Below are 22500 nucleotides of genomic sequence, written 5' to 3' on the forward strand. Positions count from 1 at the left end.
GGACACTCCAGTACATTAACACTGCACTGAGAGAGAGGGGTTCATACAGACACACTGACTGACTGGACACTCCAGTACATTAACACTGCACTGAGATAGAGGGGTTCATACAGACACACTGACTGACTGGACACTCCAGTACATTGACACTGCACTGAGAGAGAGGGGTTCATACAGACACACTGACTGACTGGACACTCCAGTACATTAACACTGCACTGAGAGAGAGGGGTTCATACAGACACACTGACTGACTGGACACTCCAGTACATTAACACTGCACTGAGAGAGAGGGGTTCATACAGACACACTGACTGACTGGACACTCCAGTACATTAACACTGCACTGAGAGAGAGGGGTTCATACAGACACACTGACTGGACACTCCAGTACATTAACACTGCACTGAGAGAGAGGGGTTCATACAGACACACTGACTGACTGGACACTCCAGTACATTAACACTGCACTGAGAGAGAGGGGTTCATACAGACACACTGACTGACTGGACACTCCAGTACATTAACACTGCACTGAGAGAGAGGGGTTCATACAGACACACTGACTGGACACTCCAGTACATTAACACTGCACTGAGAGAGAGGGGTTCATACAGACACACTGACTGACTGGACACTCCAGTACATTAACACTGCACTGAGAGAGAGGGGTTCATACAGACACACTGACTGACTGGACACTCCAGTACATTAACACTGCACTGAGATAGAGGGGTTCATACAGACACACTGACTGACTGGACACTCCAGTACATTAACACTGCACTGAGAGAGAGGGGTTCATACAGACACACTGACTGACTGGACACTCCAGTACATTAACACTGCACTGAGAGAGAGGGGTTCATACAGACACACTGACTGGACACTCCAGTACATTAACACTGCACTGAGAGAGAGGGGTTCATACAGACACACTGACTGACTGGACACTCCAGTACATTAACACTGCACTGAGAGAGAGGGGTTCATACAGACACACTGACTGGACACTCCAGTACATTAACACTGCACTGAGAGAGAGGGGTTCATACAGACACACTGACTGGACACTCCAGTACATTAACACTGCACTGAGAGAGAGGGGTTCATACAGACACACTGACTGACTGGACACTCCAGTACATTAACACTGCACTGAGAGAGAGGGGTTCATACAGACACACTGACTGACTGGACACTCCAGTACATTAACACTGCACTGAGAGAGAGGGGTTCATACAGACACACTGACTGACTGGACACTCCAGTACATTAACACTGCACTGAGAGAGAAATACCACTGTACCTTCCTGTTGATTGAATCCAGGTCGATGTCGGCCTTCTTAGCCCACTTCTGCCAGAAGTTCGGGTCGTCCAGGGCAATGTCAGTCCGGTTTTCTGATGCGACAAAACTAGCCTGGATGGACAGACAAGAGTTACACAAGCAAGTGCAGAGGTCGAACACACACTCACACACCCACCTGCAACATGGCAGGTGTCCCACACTCGCACTCCCTAACTCAGGCCAACGAAAAACACCCGGTGACCTTTGTTATATAAACCAGCCAGAGAACACACTCGCAAACTCGCTCCCAAAGGTAAAACGCCAGGCGTCCTACACCCGCAAACTCATGCTCACAGATCAATTGGACAGGCGTCCTACACCCGCAAACTCATGCTCACAGATCAATTGGACAGGCGTCCTACAGCCGCGAGCTCACGCTCACAGATCAATTGGACAGGCGTCCTACAGCCGCGAGCTCACGCTCACAGATCAATTGGACAGGCGTCCTACAGCCGCGAGCTCACGCTCACAGATCAATTGGACAGGCGTCCTACAGCCGCGAGCTCACGCTCACAGATCAATTGGACAGGCGTCCTACACCCGCAAACTCACGCTCACAGATCAATTGGACAGGCGTCCTACACCCGCGAGCTCACGCTCACAGATCAATTGGACAGGCGTCCCACAGTCGCGAGCTCACGTTCACAGATCAATTGGACAGGCGTCCTACACCCGCGAGCTCACGCTCACAGATCAATTGGACAGGCGTCCCACAGTCGCGAGCTCACGCTCACAGATCAATTGGACAGGCGTCCTACACCCGCGAGCTCACGCTCACAGATCAATTGGACAGGCGTCCCACAGTCGCGAGCTCACGCTCACAGATCAATTGGACAGGCGTCCTACACCCGCGAGCTCACGCTCACAGATCAATTGGACAGGCGTCCCACAGTCGCGAGCTCACGCTCACAGATCAATTGGACAGGCGTCCCACAGTCGCGAGCTCACGCTCACAGATCAATTGGACAGGCGTCCTACACCCGTGAGCTCACGCTCACAGATCAATTGGACAGGCGTCCCACAGTCGCGAGCTCACGCTCACAGATCAATTGGACAGGCGTCCTACATCCGCGAGCTCACGCTCACAGATCAATTGGACAGGCGTCCCACACTCACGAGCTCATGCCCCAAGGAGAAACAGCAGGCGTCCTACACTCGCATGCCACCTGAAAGCATTGGACAGGAGCGGCATCTGACCTTGGAGAAGGTGGAGCCCTTGCCCTCGCTCTCGATGGTGATGGTGGTGGCTCGGCGCTGCAGGATCTGGTCGATGTCCTCCTCGCAGAACTTGTTCCCCTCGTCTCCCTCGTCCATGATGGCCGCGTACGCCCCCTTCCGCAGCAGGTCCTCGATCTCCTTCTTCGAGAACTGCTGGATCTGCGGGAGGGGGAGACGGAGGAGCGCGCGCCGTCAAGCACCGTGGCCGATCGGGGAAGGAGGGAGAGCGAAGAAAGACGCAGCAGACAAGAGCGGAGGACAGCTCAAGCAGGGGGCTGCGTCAGCATGCGCAGGTTGCAAAGGAACAGATGAAGGTTTACTTCAGGCTGGAAGAACTTCTCCGCCGTGAAACCACACCAGAAGCCGGCTGCACAGCTGGGACGCTGCGTTTCTTCCCTTTTCATTTCAGCGTTTAATAAACCTTTACCCACTCTCCTTTGCCGGACCGAAGGACGGCCAATTTGCAAACGGAAGCAGTGAAAACTGCCACGCGGGAAGGCGGTCTCCCGGAGAGAGGCAGGGGCCGGACGCGGCGGGATGCACTGACCCCGTTGACGTTGCTCTCCTTGCCGCTCATGCTCTGCAGCACGGCCTTGTCCAGCCCCAGCTTCAGGCTGGCCTTGTCGAACATCTCCCTCTCGTAGGAGTTGCGCGTGATGAGCCGGTACACCTTCACTGCCTTGGACTGGCCGATGCGGTGGCACCGCGCCTGGGCCTGGGGGGGGGGGGGGAGAGACCGGGAGATTAGCTGCGAGGAACTGGCCAACGGTAGTACCGACGGCGGCTCATTCGCCGGTCCGGTGTGATGACGGGAACCCGGACTCGCCGGCGCGCGCCCCGCCGCGGACACGGCGCCGCTCACCTGCAGGTCGTTCTGGGGGTTCCAGTCCGAGTCGAAGATGATGCAGGTGTCGGCGGCCGTCAGGTTGATGCCCAGCCCCCCCGCCCGCGTGCACAGCAGGAAGACGAAGCGGTCCGAGTCCGGGCGGCTGAAGCGGTCGATGGCCGCCTGCCGCAGGTTCCCGCGCACGCGCCCATCGATGCGCTCGTACAGGTACCTGCCGGGGAGGCACGGGACACGCCCAGCTCAGAGCGGCGGACAGGGACACGCACAGGCTCGGGCGCGAGACGGACGCGACGACGCGCCCCTCACGATCTAAACAACCGCACACCCGGCTCGGCAAGAATCACCGCAGCCGGGCGCCGCGACCCACGACTCTGTTAATACGGTTCAGCCGCATGAAACACTAATAATAATAATAATAATAATTGCTTACACTTATATAGCTCTTTTCTGGACACTCCACTCAAAGCGCTTTACAGGTCATGGGGATCCCCTCCACCCCCCCCAGTGTGCAGCCCCACCCGGGTGCTGCTCACCCTCATTACAGGAAAACACTGGTCCTCGTGCCAGTGAAACACACCCACAGCTCCGGCGCTGTCCTGACTCAGGAGCGGCCCGCCTGCAGGAACGCAGCGCCCCCCGCCCTCCCACACTGAGGAGCAGGACAGCGCGGCCCCGCACTGACCTCTTGTGGATGAGGTAGTCCTCCAGGATGTCCAGGCAGCGCACCATCTGGGAGAAGATGAGCACCTTGTGGCCGCCGGCCTTCAGCTTGGGCAGCAGCTTGTCGATCAGCACCAGCTTGCCGGCGGAGCGCACCAGGGCCTGCAGGTGGAAGTCGGGGGCCATGGGGTCGTAGACCTCCCTGAGCTCACACAGGATCTTCTCCTCCGCCCCTGAGGCAGAGAGAGAGAGACAGAGGCAGGGGGGGAGAGAGAGAGAGACAGAGGCAGGGGGGGAAAGAGAGAGAGAGACAGAGGCAGGGGGGGAGAGAGAGAGAGAGACAGAGGCAGGGGGGGAGAGAGAGAGAGACAGAGGCGGGGGGGGGAGAGAGAGAGAGACAGAGGCAGGGGGGAGAGAGAGAGAGACAGAGGCGGGGGGGGAGAGAGAGAGAGACAGAGGCAGGGGGGAGAGAGAGAGAGACAGAGGCAGGGGGGGAGAGAGAGAGACAGAGGCAGGGGGGGGGAGAGAGAGAGACAGAGGCGGGGGGGGGAGAGAGAGAGACAGAGGCGGGGGGGGGAGAGAGAAAGAGACAGAGGCAGGGGGGGAGAGAGATATTAAGAGATGGGTGTGTGGCTGCAGCAGGAGGTGGGCACTAACGAGTGTTAATGAGTGTTAATTACCGGTGATGAGGTGGGGGTGGCTGCAGCAGGAGGTGAGCACTAACGAGTGTTAATGAGTGTTAATTACCGGTGATGAGGTGGGGTAGCTGCAGCAGGAGGTGAGCACTAACAAGCGTTAATGAGTGTTAATTACCGGTGATGAGGTGGGGTGGCTGCAGCAGCAGGAAGTGGGCACTAACGAGCGTTAATGAGTGTTAATTACCGGTGATGAGGTAGGGGTGGCTGCAGCAGGAGGTGAGCACTAACGAGTGTTAATGAGTGTTAATTACCGGTGATGAGGTAGGGGTGGCTGCAGCAGGAGGTGAGCACTAACGAGTGTTAATGAGTGTTAATTACCGGTGATGAGGTGGGGTAGCTGCAGCAGGAGGTGAGCACTAACGAGTGTTAATGAGTGTTAATTACCGGTGATGAGGTGGGGTGGCTGCAGCAGCAGGAGGTGAGCACTAACAAGCGTTAATGAGTGTTAATTACCGGTGATGAGGTGGGGTGGCTGCAGCAGCAGGAAGTGAGCACTAACTAGCGTTAATGAGTGTTAATTACCGGTGATGAGGTGGGGTGGCAGCAGCAGTAGGTGAGCACTAACGAGCGTTAATGAGTGTTAATTACCGGTGATGAGGTGGGGTGGCAGCAGCAGTAGGTGAGCACTAACGAGCGTTAATGAGTGTTAATTACCGGTGATGAGGTAGGGGTGGCTGCAGCAGCAGGAGGTGAGCACTAACGAGTGTTAATGAGTGTTAATTACCGGTGATGAGGTGGGGTGGCTGCAGCAGGAGGTGAGCACTAACAAGCATTAATGAGTGTTAATTACCGGTGATGAGGTGGGGTAGCTGCAGCAGCAGGAAGTGGGCACTAACGAGTGTTAATGAGTGTTAATTACCGGTGATGAGGTAGGGGTGGCTGCAGCAGGAGGTGAGCACTAACGAGTGTTAATGAGTGTTAATTACCGGTGATGAGGTAGGGGTGGCTGCAGCAGGAGGTGAGCACTAACGAGTGTTAATGAGTGTTAATTACCGGTGATGAGGTGGGGTAGCTGCAGCAGGAGGTGAGCACTAACGAGTGTTAATGAGTGTTAATTACCGGTGATGAGGTGGGGTGGCTGCAGCAGGAGGTGAGCACTAACGAGTGTTAATTACCAGTGATGAGGTGGGGTGGCTGCAGCAGCAGGAGGTGAGCACTAACGAGCGTTAATGAGTGTTAATTACCGGTGATGAGGTGGGGTGGCTGCAGCAGCAGGAGGTGAGCACTAACGAGTGTTAATGAGTGTTAATTACTGGTGATGAGGTAGGGGTGGCTGCAGCAGGAGGTGAGCACTAACGAGTGTTAATGAGTGTTAATTACCGGTGATGAGGTGGGGTGGTTGCAGCAGGAGGTGGGCACTAACGAGTGTTAATGAGTGTTAATTACCGGTGATGAGGTGGGGTGGCTGCAGCAGCAGGAAGTGAGCACTAACTAGCGTTAATGAGTGTTAATTACCGGTGATGAGGTGGGGTGGCAGCAGCAGGAGGTGAGCACTAACGAGCGTTAATGAGTGTTAATTACCGGTGATGAGGTAGGGGTGGCTGCAGCAGCAGGAAGTGAGCACTAACTAGCGTTAATGAGTGTTAATTACCAGTGATGAGGTAGGGGTGGCTGCAGCAGCAGGAGGTGAGCACTAACGAGCGTTAATGAGTGTTAATTACCGGTGATGAGGTAGGGGTGGCTGCAGCAGGAGGTGAGCACTAACGAGTGTTAATGAGTGTTAATTACCGGTGATGAGGTGGGGGTAGCTGCAGCAGCAGGAAGTGAGCACTAACGAGTGTTAATGAGTGTTAATTACCGGTGATGAGGTAGGGGTGGTTGCAGCACTTGCGCAGCTCCATCATGGCGTTGAGCAGGTTGGGCACGTTGCTGCTCTGCGCCGCCCCCTGGCTGAGGAAGGTGAAGTTGCGCTCCAGGATGGCGCGGTAGTATCTCTTCTGCACGGCGGTCAGCTCCACCTCGATGATGGTCTCCTGCTTGGGCGCCAGGTTCTTCTCCACGTCCTCCTTCAGGCGCCGCAGCATCATGGGCTTCAGGATGGCCTGCAGCTTCTGCACCTGAAGGGCGGGGTGAGAGGGGGCGCTGATGCGGGCAAGACACCGCCTGCCCCCGCGCTCCCGGGGTCCCCGAAACCGGCCCCGCCCTCCCCTGCACCCTGACAGCCCACCCCGATACTGCCTGCCCCCGTGCTCCCGGGGTCCCCGAAACCGGCCCCGCCCTCCCCTGCACCCTGACAGCCCACCCCGATACTGCCTGTCCCCGCGCTCCCGGGGTCCCCGAAACCGGCCCCGCCCTCCCCTGCACCCTGACAGCCCACCCCGATACTGCCTGTCCCCGCGCTCCCGGGGTCCCCGAAACCAGCCCCGCCCTCCCCTGCACCCTGACAGCCCACCCCGATACTGCCTGCCCCCGTGCTCCCGGTGTCCCCGAAACGCCCCGGGGTGCCCCCAGGGTCCCCGAAACCGGCCCCGCCCCCCTCTGCACCCTGACACCCCACCCCGATACTGCCTGCCTCCCTGCCCCCAGGGTCCCCAAAAGTGCCCACACTAGCCAGGCACCCCAGGGGCCGCCCACACCTCTCTTGTCCCCACACTCCACCCACACTGTCCGTGTGCCCCAACACACACCACTACCCGCCCCCCCCAACTCTTCATTCGAACCCTTTCAGTGTCACCCTCGCTCGCCCATCATCTGCGCACCCCAGCCCCTCTCGGGCTCCGTACCTGCTCCTCGGTCTTGAGGTCCCCGAAGTCCTTGAGGAACTCGGTCTCCGAGGGGAACTGCGTGGGCTCGAGGAAGTGCAGCAGGCTGAACAGCTCCTCCACGGTGTTCTGCAGGGGCGTGCCCGTCAGCAGGACCTTGTGCTCCTGGGAAGAGGGCATGGAGCCGGTCAGTGTCATCGGAGGAGGCAGCGATCCCCCAAAACATCCCAGGGCCAAAACGGACTAGGATCACACTGGAGGTCTGCCCCTTACAAGTCCCCACGACTTGCTTTTCCAACTCGGACTCTGCACAGCCCCACCCACTTCTCCACAGCCCAGCCCCTGGACAGCCCCACCCACTTCTCCACAGCCCCCCCTCCGGCCAGCCCCGCCTCCAGCCAGCCCCACTCACTTCTCCACAGCCCCGCCTCCGGACAGCCCCACCGACTTCTCCACAGCTCCGCCTCCGGACAGCCCCACCCACTTCTCCACAGCCCCGCCTCCAGACAGCCCCACCCACTTCTCCACAGCCCCGCCTCCGGCCAGCCCCACCCACTTCTCCACAGCTCCGCCTCCGGACAGCCCCACCCACTTCTCCACAGCCCCGCCTCCAGACAGCCCCACCCACTTCTCCACAGCCCCGCCTCCGGCCAGCCCCACCCACTTCTCCACAGCCCCCCCCCTCCGGCCAGCCCCGCCTCCGGCCAGCCCCACCCACTTCTCCACAGCCCCCCCCTCCGGCCAGCCCCGCCTCCAGCCAGCCCCACCCACTTCTCCACAGCCCCGCCTCCGGACAGCCCCACCCACTTCTCCACAGCTCCGCCTCCAGCCAGCCCCACCCACTTCTCCACAGCCCCGCCTCCGGACAGCCCCACTGACTTCTCCACAGCTCCGCCTCCAGCCAGCCCCACCCACTTCTCCACAGCCCTGCCTCCGGCCAGCCCCATCCACTTCTCCACAGCCCCCCCCTCCGGCCAGCCCCGCCTCCAGCCAGCCCCACCCACTTCTCCACAGCCCCGCCTCCAGCCACCACCAACCCCCTTCTCCACAGCTCCGCCTCCAGCCAGCCCCGCCTCCGGCCAGCCCCACCCACTTCTCCACAGCCCCCCCCTCCGGCCAGCCCCGCCTCCGGCCAGCCCCACCCACTTCTCCACAGCTCCGCCTCCAGTCAGCGCCACCCACTTCTCCACAGCCCCGCCTCCAGTCAGCCCCACCCACTTCTCCACAGCCCCGCCTCCGCCAAGCTCCACCCCTCCTCCCCAGCCCCGCCCCTCTCCCTCTTCACCGTCTCCCCCTCCCTCCTCTCACCAGGTCCAGCATCTTGAGGCTGTCCAGCAGCTTGCAGTTGCGGTTCTTGAGGCGGTGGGCCTCGTCGATGACCACGCAGCGCCAGGCGATCTCCCGCAGCTCGGGGCAGTCGGACAGCACCATCTCGAACGTGGTGATCAGGGCGTCGAACTTGTAGGCCCCCGGGATCAGGTGTCCCTGAGAGAGAGAGGGGTGTGAGAGGTCATTCCTTGACGTCTCCCAGCCAACAGCACGACCAGCAGCCTGAACGTCTGGCGGAGTGGGATCTGCTTTCTGATTTTTATACTGCAGCACCGACAGAAAAACAGAGCTGGGTAAGACTGCCTCTACCCCAAAACATTCCACTGTTCTAGCAAACACACCAGTCCCGTTCTGTCAAAGAGCTGATATAACGTCCAGTCAGTGTGTCTGTATGAACCCCTCTCTCTCAGTGCAGTGTTAATGTACTGGAGTGTCCAGTCAGTGTGTCTGTATGAACCCCTCTCTCTCAGTGCAGTGTTAATGTACTGGAGTGTCCAGTCAGTCAGTGTGTCTGTATGAACCCCTCTCTCTCAGTGCAGTGTTAATGTACTGGAGTGTCCAGTCAGTCAGTGTGTCTGTATGAACCCCTCTCTCTCAGTGCAGTGTTAATGTACTGGAGTGTCCAGTCAGTCAGTGTGTCTGTATGAACCCCTCTCTCTCAGTGCAGTGTTAATGTACTGGAGTGTCCAGTCAGTGTGTCTGTATGAACCCCTCTCTCTCAGTGCAGTGTTAATGTACTGGAGTGTCCAGTCAGTCAGTGTGTCTGTATGAACCCCTCTCTCTCAGTGCAGTGTTAATGTACTGGAGTGTCCAGTCAGTCAGTGTGTCTGTATGAACCCCTCTCTCTCAGTGCAGTGTTAATGTACTGGAGTGTCCAGTCAGTCAGTGTGTCTGTATGAACCCCTCTCTCTCAGTGCTGTGTTAATGTACTGGAGTGTCCAGTCAGTCAGTGTGTCTGTATGAACCCCTCTCTCTCAGTGCAGTGTTAATGTACTGGAGTGTCCAGTCAGTCAGTGTGTCTGTATGAACCCCTCTCTCTCAGTGCAGTGTTAATGTACTGGAGTGTCCAGTCAGTGTGTCTGTATGAACCCCTCTCTCTCAGTGCAGTGTTAATGTACTGGAGTGTCCAGTCAGTCAGTGTGTCTGTATGAACCCCTCTCTCTCAGTGCAGTGTTAATGTACTGGAGTGTCCAGTCAGTCAGTGTGTCTGTATGAACCCCTCTCTCTCAGTGCAGTGTTAATGGACTGTCTCTCACCTTATCATCCCTGCAGTACATCTCATACTGCTGTATCATCTGCCGGCTGGCCAGGCTGCCATGGTACACAATGGCGTTCATCTCAGTCCAGCTGGCGAACTCACGCTCCCAGTTGGCGATGGTGGACAGTGGCGCAATGACGAGGAAGGGACCGCGGATCCCCACGCTGTGGATCTCCGACAGCAGGGTGATCGACTGGATCGTCTTCCCGAGACCCATCTCATCCGCAAGGATACAGTTCTGCCTGCAGGAGGGAGGCAGACAGGGAGGAGAGATCGTACAGCAGAGAGAGACAGGCAGACAGGGAGGGAGGAGAGATCGTACAGCAGAGAGAGACAGGGAGGGAGGAGAGATCGTACAGCAGAGAGAGAGACAGGGAGACAGGGAGGGAGGAGAGATCGTACAGCAGAGAGAGACAGGCAGACAGGGAGGGAGGAGAGATCGTACAGCAGAGAGAGACAGGGAGGGAGGAGAGATCGTACAGCAGAGAGAGAGACAGGGAGGGAGGAGAGATCGTACAGCAGAGAGAGACAGGCAGACAGGGAGGGAGGAGAGATCGTACAGCAGAGAGAGACAGGCAGACAGGGAGGGAGGAGAGATAGTACAGCAGAGAGACAGGGAGGGAGGAGAGATCGTACAGCAGAGAGAGACAGGGAGACAGGGAGGGAGGAGAGATCGTACAGCAGAGAGAGAGACAGGGAGACAGGAAGGGAGGAGAGATCGTACAGCAGAGAGAGAGACAGGGAGACAGGGAGGGAGGAGAGATCGTACAGCAGAGAGAGAGACAGGGAGGGAGGAGAGATCGTACAGCAGAGAGAGAGACAGGGAGACAGGAAGGGAGGAGAGATCGTACAGCAGAGAGAGAGACAGGGAGACAGGGAGGGAGGAGAGATCGTACAGCAGAGAGAGACAGGGAGACAGGGAGGGAGGAGAGATCGTACAGCAGAGAGAGACAGGGAGGGAGGAAGGGAGGTGAGATCGTACAGCAGAGAGAGAGACAGGGAGACAGGGAGGGAGGAGAGATCGTACAGCAGAGAGAGAGACGGGGAGGGAGGAGAGATCGTACAGCAGAGAGAGAGACAGGCAGACAGGGAGGGAGGAGAGATCGTACAGCAGAGAGAGACAGGGAGGGAGGAGAGATCGTACAGCAGAGAGAGAGACAGGGAGACAGGAAGGGAGGAGAGATCGTACAGCAGAGAGAGAGACAGGGAGACAGGGAGGGAGGAGAGATCATACAGCAGAGAGAGACAGGGAGACAGGGAGGGAGGAGAGATCGTACAGCAGAGAGAGACAGGGAGACAGGAAGGGAGGAGAGATCGTACAGCAGAGAGAGAGACAGGGAGACAGGGAGGGAGGAGAGATCGTACAGCAGAGAGAGACAGGGAGACAGGAAGGGAGGTGAGATCGTACAGCAGAGAGAGAGACAGGGAGACAGGGAGGGAGGAGAGATCGTACAGCAGAGAGAGAGACAGGGAGACAGGAAGGGAGGAGAGATCGTACAGCAGAGAGAGAGACAGGGAGGGAGGAGAGATCGTACAGCAGAGAGAGAGACAGGGAGACAGGGAGGGAGGAGAGATCGTACAGCAGAGAGAGACAGGGAGACAGGGAGGGAGGAGAGATCGTACAGCAGAGAGAGACAGGGAGACAGGAAGGGAGGTGAGATCGTACAGCAGAGAGAGAGACAGGGAGACAGGGAGGGAGGAGAGATCGTACAGCAGAGAGAGAGACGGGGAGGGAGGAGAGATCGTACAGCAGAGAGAGAGACGGGGAGGGAGGAGAGATCGTACAGCAGAGAGAGAGACAGGAAGGGAGGAGAGATCGTACAGCAGAGAGAGACAGGGAGACAGGGAGGGAGGAGAGATCGTACAGCAGAGAGAGACAGGGAGACAGGAAGGGAGGAGAGATCGTACAGCAGAGAGAGAGACAGGGAGACAGGGAGGGAGGAGAGATCGTACAGCAGAGAGAGACAGGGAGACAGGAAGGGAGGTGAGATCGTACAGCAGAGAGAGAGACAGGGAGACAGGGAGGGAGGAGAGATCGTACAGCAGAGAGAGACAGGGAGGGAGGAGAGATCGTACAGCAGAGAGAGAGACAGGGAGACAGGAAGGGAGGAGAGATCGTACAGCAGAGAGAGAGACAGGGAGACAGGGAGGGAGGAGAGATCGTACAGCAGAGAGAGAGACAGGGAGACAGGGAGGGAGGAGAGATCGTACAGCAGAGAGAGACAGGGAGAGAGGAGAGATCGTACAGCAGAGAGAGACAGGGAGACAGGAAGGGAGGTGAGATCGTACAGCAGAGAGAGAGACAGGGAGACAGGGAGGGAGGAGAGATCGTACAGCAGAGAGAGAGACGGGGAGGGAGGAGAGATCGTACAGCAGAGAGAGAGACAGGAAGGGAGGAGAGATCGTACAGCAGAGAGAGACAGGCAGACAGGGAGGGAGGAGAGATCGTACAGCAGAGAGAGACAGGGAGGGAGGAGAGATCGTACAGCAGAGAGAGAGACAGGGAGACAGGAAGGGAGGAGAGATCGTACAGCAGAGAGAGAGACAGGGAGACAGGGAGGGAGGAGAGATCGTACAGCAGAGAGAGAGACAGGGAGACAGGGAGGGAGGAGAGATCGTACAGCAGAGAGAGACAGGGAGAGAGGAGAGATCGTACAGCAGAGAGAGACAGGGAGACAGGAAGGGAGGTGAGATCGTACAGCAGAGAGAGAGACAGGGAGACAGGGAGGGAGGAGAGATCGTACAGCAGAGAGAGAGACGGGGAGGGAGGAGAGATCGTACAGCAGAGAGAGAGACAGGAAGGGAGGAGAGATCGTACAGCAGAGAGAGACAGGCAGACAGGGAGGGAGGAGAGATCGTACAGCAGAGAGAGACAGGGAGGGAGGAGAGATCGTACAGCAGAGAGAGAGACAGGGAGACAGGGAGGGAGGAGAGATCGTACAGCAGAGAGAGACAGGGAGACAGGGAGGGAGGAGAGATCGTACAGCAGAGAGAGACAGGGAGACAGGGAGGGAGGAGAGATCGTACAGCAGAGAGAGAGACAGGGAGGGAGGAGAGATCGTACAGCAGAGAGAGAGACAGGGAGACAGGGAGGGAGGAGAGATCGTACAGCAGAGAGAGACAGGGAGACAGGGAGGGAGGAGAGATCGTACAGCAGAGAGAGACAGGGAGACAGGGAGGGAGGAGAGATCGTACAGCAGAGAGAGACAGGGAGGGAGGAGAGATCGTACAGCAGAGAGAGAGACAGGGAGGGAGGAGAGATCGTACAGCAGAGAGAGAGACAGGGAGACAGGGAGGGAGGAGAGATCGTACAGCAGAGAGAGAGGGAGACAGGGAGGGAGGAGAGATCGTACAGCAGAGAGAGACAGGGAGACAGGGAGGGAGGTGAGATCGTACAGCAGAGAGAGAGACAGGGAGGGAGGAGAGATCGTACAGCAGAGAGAGAGACAGGGAGACAGGGAGGGAGGAGAGATCGTACAGCAGAGAGAGAGACAGGGAGACAGGAAGGGAGGAGAGATCGTACAGCAGAGAGAGAGACAGGAAGGGAGGAGAGATCGTACAGCAGAGAGAGAGACAGGAAGGGAGGAGAGATCGTACAGCAGAGAGAGAGACAGGGAGGGAGGAGAGATCGTACAGCAGAGAGAGAGACAGGGAGGGAGGAGAGATCGTACAGCAGAGAGAGAGACAGGAAGGGAGGAGAGATCGTACAGCAGAGAGAGACAGGGAGACAGGAAGGGAGGAGAGATCGTACAGCAGGCAGACACTGACCTGTTGTACCAGTTAAAGAGCAGCCAGTTCACTCCCTCCAGCTGGTATTCCCGGAGAGTATTCCCGTTCTTGTATTCCCGGGAAAGATCCAGCTTTTTCCAAGCGCTGGCTGGTGGACGAGGCTGGAGGAGACAAGTGGGTTAATTACACGGAGACAAAGGATTCGTGTTGATATCCCAGACGGCATGGACACAGCACTGACTGCTCTCTGGAGACAGACACTGTGAGGAGAGCACATGGACACAGAGGACAGCACTGACTGCTCTCTAGAAACAGACACTGTGAGGAGAGCACATGGACACAGAGGACAGCAAGAGGACAGGACTGACTTCTCTCTAGAGACAGACACTGTGAGGAGAGCACATGGACACAGAGGACAGCAAGAGGACAAGACTGACTGCTCTCTAGAGACGGAGACTGTGAGGAGAGGAAGGGGACAGTACTGACCACTCTAGAGACAGACACTGGACAGTGAGCACATGGACACAGAGGACAGTACTGACCACTCTCTTGAGGCAGGGTTGTCTGCTCTGTATCTTCTTGAACTCCAGGACCTTTCCCTCGTCCACATCCTCCTTCAGCTCCCAGGTGGAGTCTTCATAGGGCAGAGAGCACCACTTCACCAGGTAGTACACCACCGGCTACAACAACAACACAACACCAGCACACAGTCAGCATCATACACCACTTCACCAGGTAGTCCACCACCGGCTACAACAACACAACAACACACAGTCAGCGTCACACACCACTTCACCAGGTAGTCCACCACCGGCTACAACAACACAACAACACACAGTCAGCGTCACACACCACTTCACCAGGTAGTCCACCACCGGCAACAACAACACACAGTCAGTGTCACACACCACTTCACCAGGTAATATACCACCGGCTACAACAACACAACACAGGCAGCGTCGCACACCACTTCACCAGGTAGTACACCACCGGCTACAACAACACAACAACACCAGCACACAGTCGGCGTCACACACCACTTCACCAGGTAGTCCACTACTGGCTACAACAACACAACACAACACCAGTACACAGTCAGCGTCACACACCACTTCACCAGGTAGTACACCACCGGCAACAACAACACACAGTCAGTGTCACACACCACTTCACCAGGTAATATACCACCGGCTACAACAACACAACACAGGCAGCGTCGCACACCACTTCACCAGGTAGTACACCACCGGCAACAACAACACAACAACACCAGCACACAGTCGGCGCCACACACCACTTCACCAGGTAGTACACCACCGGCTACAACAACAACACAACACCAGCACACAGTCAGCATCATACACCACTTCACCAGGTAGTACACCACAGGCTACAACAACACAACAACACACAGGCAGCGTCACACACCACTTCACCAGGTAGTACACCACCGGCTACAACAACACAACAACACACAGGCAGCGTCACACACCACTTCACCAGGTAGTACACCACCGGCTACAACAACAACACAACACCAGCACACAGTCAGCATCATACACCACTTCACCAGGTAGTACACCACCGGCTACAACAACACACAGTCAGTGTCACACACCACTTCACCAGGTAATATACCACCGGCTACAACAACACAACACAGGCAGCGTCGCACACCACTTCACCAGGTAGTACACCACCGGCAACAACAACACAACAACACCAGCACACAGTCGGCGCCACACACCACTTCACCAGGTAGTACACCACCGGCTACAACAACAACACAACACCAGCACACAGTCAGCATCATACACCACTTCACCAGGTAGTACACCACAGGCTACAACAACACAACAACACACAGTCAGCGTCACACACCACTTCACCAGGTAGTCCACCACCGGCTACAACAACACAACAACACAACACAGGCAGCGTCGCACACCACTTCACCAGGTAGTACACCACCGGCTACAACAACACAACAACACCAGCACACAGTCGGCGCCACACACCACTTCACCAGGTAGTCCACCACCGGCAACAACAACACACAGTCAGTGTCACACACCACTTCACCAGGTAATATACCACCGGCTACAACAACACAACACAGGCAGCGTCGCACACCACTTCACCAGGTAGTACACCACCGGCTACAACAACACAACAACACACAGTCAGCGTCACACACCACTTCACCAGGTAATATACCACCGGCTACAACAACACAACACAGGCAGCGTCGCACACCACTTCACCAGGTAGTACACCACCGGCTACAACAACACAACAACACCAGCACACAGTCGGCGCCACACACCACTTCACCAGGTAGTCCACTACTGGCTACAACAACACAACACAACACCAGTACACAGTCAGCGTCACACACCACTTCACCAGGTAGTCCACCACCGGCTACAACAACACAACAACACACAGTCAGCGTCACACACCACTTCACCAGGTAGTCCACCACCGGCAACAACAACACACAGTCAGTGTCACACACCACTTCACCAGGTAGTACACCACCGGCTACAACAACACAACACAGTCAGCGTCACACACCACTTCACCAGGTAATATACCACCGGCTACAACAACACAACACAGGCAGCGTCGCACACCACTTCACCAGGTAGTACACCACTGGCTACAACAACACAACAACACCAGCACACAGTCGGCGCCACACACCACTTCACCAGGTAGTCCACTACTGGCTACAACAACACAACACAACACCAGTACACAGTCAGCGTCACACACCACTTCACCAGGTAGCACACTGCCAAGTACAACACAGCAACACACAGTCAGCGTCACACACCACTTCACCAGGTAGTACACTGCCAAGTACAACACAACAACACACAGGCAGCGTCACACACCACTTCACCAGGTAGTCCACTACTGGCTACAACAACACACAGTCGGCGCCACACACCACTTCACCAGGTAGTCCACTACTGGCTACAACAACACAACACAACACCAGTACACAGTCAGCGTCACACACCACTTCACCAGGTAGCACACTGCCAAGTACAACACAGCAACACACAGTCAGCGTCACACACCACTTCACCAGGTAGTACACCACTGGCTACAACAACACAACAACACACAGGCAGCGTCACACACCACTTCACCAGGTAGTCCACCACCGGCTACAACAACACACAGCCAGCGTCACACACCACTTCACCAGGTAATATACCACCGGCTACAACAACACAACACAGGCAGCGTCACACACCACTTCACCAGGTAGTCCACCACCGGCTACAACAACACAACAACACACAGGCAGCGTCACACACCACTTCACCAGGTAGTACACCACCGGCTACAACAACACAACAACACACAGGCAGCGTCACACACCACTTCACCAGGTAGTACACCACCGGCTACAACAACAACACAACACCAGCACACAGTCAGCATCATACACCACTTCACCAGGTAGTACACCACCGGCTACAACAACACAACAACACACAGTCGGCGCCACACACCACTTCACCAGGTAGTCCACTACTGGCTACAACAACACAACACAACACCAGTACACAGTCAGCGTCACACACCACTTCACCAGGTAGCACACTGCCAAGTACAACACAGCAACACACAGTCAGCGTCACACACCACTTCACCAGGTAGCACACTGCCAAGTACAACACAGCAACACACAGTCAGCGTCACACACCACTTCACCAGGTAGTACACCACCGGCTACAACAACACAACAACACACAGGCAGCGTCACACACCACTTCACCAGGTAGTCCACCACCGGCTACAACAACACACAGCCAGCGTCACACACCACTTCACCAGGTAATATACCACCGGCTACAACAACACAACACAGGCAGCGTCACACACCACTTCACCAGGTAGTACACCACCGGCTACAACAACACAACAACACCAGCACACAGTCAGCATCATACACCACTTCACCAGGTAGTACACCACCGGCTACAACAACACAACAACACACAGTCGGCGCCACACACCACTTCACCAGGTAGTCCACTACTGGCTACAACAACACAACACCAGTACACAGTCAGCGTCACACACCACTTCACCAGGTAGCACACTGCCAAGTACAACACAGCAACACACAGTCAGCGTCACACACCACTTCACCAGGTAGTACACCACCGGCTACAACAACACAACAACACACAGGCAGCGTCACACACCACTTCACCAGGTAGTCCACCACCGGCTACAACAACACACAGCCAGCGTCACACACCACTTCACCAGGTAATATACCACCGGCTACAACAACACAACACAGGCAGCGTCACACACCACTTCACCAGGTAGTCCACCACCGGCTACAACAACAACACAACACCAGCACACAGTCGGCGTCACACACCACTTCACCAGGTAGTCCACTACTGGCTACAACAACACAACAACACACAGTCAGCGTCACACACCACTTCACCAGGTAGCACACTGCCAAGTACAACACAGCAACACACAGTGCAACACTCGACTTCACCAGGCAACAACAGCGCCTCACGCTGTGGAAGGCAAAGCCGGTGGGACCGGGACCCTCACCTCTCCGTTGTCCTTGTCCACACTGTGGGACTCGTCCAGGATCCTGTCCACCTCCACATAGTCGGGGTTGAAGGGCTCCTCGTCCTGCACACGGAGGGAGAGGGGAGAGCAGGACAGAGGACAGAAGGACAGGGGGAGAGAGAGAGACGAGAGGGAGGTGAGATAAACCAGCCGGGAAGAACCGACCGAGACGCGCGCCTCTGGCCTGGACCTTCGGGCACAGGAAGAGAAATGACACCCAGAATGAATCGTGCCAACCCCCTCCCCCCCCCGCACAATCCCCGGTTTCGTAGGTAAACTTCTGATCCTCAATCAGCAAAGACTGAGAAGGCAGGTGACGATAAATCCCACTTCAGAGAGCAACGGGGTGCGAATCGAGCCGTGACCGGGGCAGGGTCAAATTAAACACAAACAAACGAGACAGCGCCCCCTCCAGGATCAGGAGTGCATTACCACTAACACAAAGGACACCGCGCCGCCCTAGGGAAGGGACGTCTTCTCCAGGGATGGACACATACATTTGAAAGCAAGCACAGCTGCACACTTTGTGACGTTGTCGGGATTCGAGATACTTGACTGCCACGCGGTTTGGAACACAGAAGGGAAAAACGAAAACCCCAACTGAAACGAACTTGACACGGGGGCGTGTCGGGGAGCTCCCGCCCTCACTGACCTCCTGGAACAGGTGCCGCATCTGAGCCATCTTGGTCTTGAACCTCTTGAGCTTCTGGTGGATCCGCTTGTCCCTCTCCAGCTGCTCCATGGTGGCCCACTCACAGTGCAGGTACGAGCTGAGGTCCAGAGGCAGGTTTCCATTAGTGTCTCTGTGTGAGAAGCGTCTCTGGGGTCTGTATTAATCTGTGTGTGGGGTGTCTCTGGGGTCTGAATTAGGGTCTGTATTAATCTCTCTGTGTGTGGGGTGTCTCTGGGGTCTGTATTAATCTCTGTGTGAGGAGTGTCTCTGGGGTCTGAATTAGGGTCTGCATTAATCTCTCTGTGTGAGTGTCTGGGGCTGTATTAGGGTCTGTATTAATCTCTCTGTGTGAGGAGTGTCTCTGGGGTCTGTATTAATCTGTGTAAGGAGTGTCTCTGGGGTCTGTATTAGAGCCTGTATTAATCTCTCTGTGTGAGGAGTGTCTCTGGGGTCTGTATTAATCTCTCTGTGTGAGGAGCGTCTCTAGGGTCTGTATTAATCTCTCTGTGTGAGGAGTGTCTCTGGGGTCTATATTAGTGTCTGTATTAATCTCTGTGTGAGGAGTGTCTCTAGGGTCTATATTAGGGTCTGTATTAATCTCTGTGTTACTAAAGTCTATGTTAATCTCTAGATTAACATGTGCTCCATCATATGATGTTTAGTCCTGCTCACAGTAATCTACCGGTGTACTTTGTCTCCCCCTACAGGGTGTGCATGCATGACAAGCCACCATACTTACTAGTTCTTGTATTTCACAAAGAACTCCTCCACATTGACGTACTGACCAGGGGAGATCTGCAAAACAGAGAGGCAAGGAGGTTGAGCACACGGATTAAGACCCGACAGCTACTCAGCACGCAGCCCCTGTGTCCATTCAACAACTCTCACAGCATGACGGTCCACAGCGGTCTTCAACCACCCACAGTCCCCCACGCCCACAGCGCCACCCCACCATCTTCAACCACCCACAGTCCCCCACGCCCACAGCAGCACCCCACCATCTTCAACCACCCACAGTCCCCCACGCCCACAGCGACACCCCCACACCCACACTGAGGAACAGTAGCAGCCCACTGTGTAAACTCCCCGACACCCACACTGACACTCCCTCTGACCCACCTCTTTCCTGCTGACCCGCATGGAAAGCACTTTATCCACGATAGCAGCATCCTCCTCGCTGGGGTTCTCCTGCAAGACCATCATCATCATCAACAGCTGAGCTCTCCAGCTCTCTGTAAACTCCTAACTCCCAGCAGTGTTGTGTCAGTGTGTCTGTATGAACCCCTCTCTCTCAGTGCAGTGTTAATGTACAGGAGTGTCCAGTCAGTCAGTGTGTCTGTATGAACCCCTCTCTCTCAGTGCAGTGTTAATGTACTGGAGTGTCCAGTCAGTGTGTCTGTATGAACCCCTCTCTCTCAGTGCAGTGTTAATGTACTGGAGTGTCCAGTCAGTCAGTGTGTCTGTATGAACCCCTCTCTCTCAGTGCAGTGTTAATGTACTGGAGTGTCCAGTCAGTCAGTGTGTCTGTATGAACCCCTCTCTCTCAGGGCAGTGTTAATGTACTGGAGTGTCCAGTCAGTCAGTGTGTCTGTATGAACCCCTCTCTCTCAGTGCAGTGTTAATGTACTGGAGTGTCCAGTCAGTGTGTCTGTATGAACCCCTCTCTCTCAGTGCAGTGTTAATGTACTGGAGTGTCCAGTCAGTGTGTCTGTATGAACCCCTCTCTCTCAGTGCAGTGTTAATGTACTGGAGTGTCCAGTCAGTCAGTGTGTCTGTATGAACCCCTCTCTCTCAGTGCAGTGTTAATGTACTGGAGTGTCCAGTCAGTCAGTGTGTCTGTATGAACCCCTCTCTCTCAGTGCAGTGTTAATGTACTGGAGTGTCCAGTCAGTCAGTGTGTCTGTATGAACCCCTCTCTCTCAGTGCAGTGTTAATGTACTGGAGTGTCCAGTCAGTGTGTCTGTATGAACCCCTCTCTCTCAGTGCAGTGTTAATGTACTGGAGTGTCCAGTCAGTGTGTCTGTATGAACCCCTCTCTCTCAGTGCAGTGTTAATGTACTGGAGTGTCCAGTCAGTGTGTCTGTATTAACCCCTCTCTCTCAGTGCAGTGTTCATGTACTGGGGTGTCCAGTCAGTGTGTCTGTATGAACCCCTCTCTCTCAGTGCAGTGTTAATGTACTGGAGTGTCCAGTCAGTGTGTCTGTATGAACCCCTCTCTCTCAGTGCAGTGTTAATGTACTGGAGTGTCCAGTCAGTCAGTGTGTCTGTATGAACCCCTCTCTCTCAGTGCAGTGTTAATGTACTGGAGTGTCCAGTCAGTCAGTGTGTCTGTATGAACCCCTCTCTCTCAGTGCAGTGTTAATGTACTGGAGTGTCCAGTCAGTGTGTCTGTATGAACCCCTCTCTCTCAGTGCAGTGTTAATGTACTGGAGTGTCCAGTCAGTGTGTCTGTATGAACCCCTCTCTCTCAGTGCAGTGTTAATGTACTGGAGTGTCCAGTCAGTGTGTCTGTATGAACCCCTCTCTCTCAGTGCAGTGTTAATGTACTGGAGTGTCCAGTCAGTGTGTCTGTATGAACCCCTCTCTCTCAGTGCAGTGTTAATGTACTGGAGTGTCCAGTCAGTCAGTGTGTCTGTATTAACCCCTCTCTCTCAGTGCAGTGTTAATGTACTGGAGTGTCCAGTCAGTCAGTGTGTCTGTATGAACCCCTCTCTCTCAGTGCAGTGTTAATGTACTGGAGTGTCCAGTCAGTCAGTGTGTCTGTATGAACCCCTCTCTCTCAGTGCAGTGTTAATGTACTGGAGTGTCCAGTCAGTCAGTGTGTCTGTATGAACCCCTCTCTCTCAGTGCAGTGTTAATGTACTGGAGTGTCCAGAGTGGATTATCTCACCACGAAGAACTGCATGGCCGGCAGTCCATCCCCGTCCCCCAGCTGCTCTGGGATGGGCAGCTCCCTGCTCATGGTGGTGACGTCCACCTCCTCCTCCTGCTCGTCCTCGTCGTCCGTGATCTTGATGTCCAGGTCCTCGGTGTACTTCTTCCTCTTGACCTGCCGGTTGGAGCGCCGCTTCTGCGGGTGGGGGGGGAGGGTCAGGGCGGCCGAGGGGAGGGCAGGCAGAGGGGATTGGGAGGGGGAGACGGGCGAGACCCACCTGCAGGCCGCTCTCCTCCTCCTCCGCCCGGGGAGAAGCTGGGGGGCTCAGCTCCCCTTCGGAGTTCTCCGAGGAGCCCGTCCGCTTCCGCTTCTTCCCAACCACCGGAGTGATGGTGCTGGGAGACAGGGAGAGACACAGGTAAGACAAAGGTGAGACAGAGAGAGACAGACAGATGGGGGGAGGCAGACAGATGGGGGAGGCGCAGCGGGGGGAGACAGACAGATAGACCGGGGAGGCGCAGCGGGGGGAGGCAGACAGAT

The 22500-nt window shown here is 56.0% G+C and overlaps 1 protein-coding gene across 1 annotated transcript in view; it reads right to left on the reverse strand.

Annotated features, from left to right (window-relative positions):
* The window catches only part of chd8 (chromodomain helicase DNA binding protein 8), a 50201-nt gene that overhangs the window by 22938 nt on the left and 4763 nt on the right, over positions 1–22500 (reverse strand). The window contains exons 5-21 of the mRNA XM_088915957.1: positions 22238–22355; positions 21976–22155; positions 20205–20273; positions 19825–19880; positions 19065–19182; positions 18392–18475; positions 14332–14469; positions 13829–13950; positions 10059–10302; positions 8782–8958; positions 7495–7638; positions 6570–6828; positions 4096–4306; positions 3429–3624; positions 3114–3281; positions 2546–2725; positions 1310–1420 (exon numbers count right to left, since the gene is read on the reverse strand). Coding sequence (XP_088772083.1) covers positions 1310–1420; positions 2546–2725; positions 3114–3281; positions 3429–3624; positions 4096–4306; positions 6570–6828; positions 7495–7638; positions 8782–8958; positions 10059–10302; positions 13829–13950; positions 14332–14469; positions 18392–18475; positions 19065–19182; positions 19825–19880; positions 20205–20273; positions 21976–22155; positions 22238–22355 — 2575 coding nt within the window. The remainder of the gene's footprint in view (positions 1–1309; positions 1421–2545; positions 2726–3113; positions 3282–3428; positions 3625–4095; positions 4307–6569; positions 6829–7494; positions 7639–8781; positions 8959–10058; positions 10303–13828; positions 13951–14331; positions 14470–18391; positions 18476–19064; positions 19183–19824; positions 19881–20204; positions 20274–21975; positions 22156–22237; positions 22356–22500) is intronic.

The sequence above is a fragment of the Atractosteus spatula genome, chromosome 5 (assembly GCF_055471065.1).
Source record: "Atractosteus spatula isolate fAtrSpa1 chromosome 5, fAtrSpa1.hap1, whole genome shotgun sequence".
Taxonomy (NCBI): Eukaryota; Metazoa; Chordata; class Actinopteri; order Semionotiformes; family Lepisosteidae; genus Atractosteus; species Atractosteus spatula.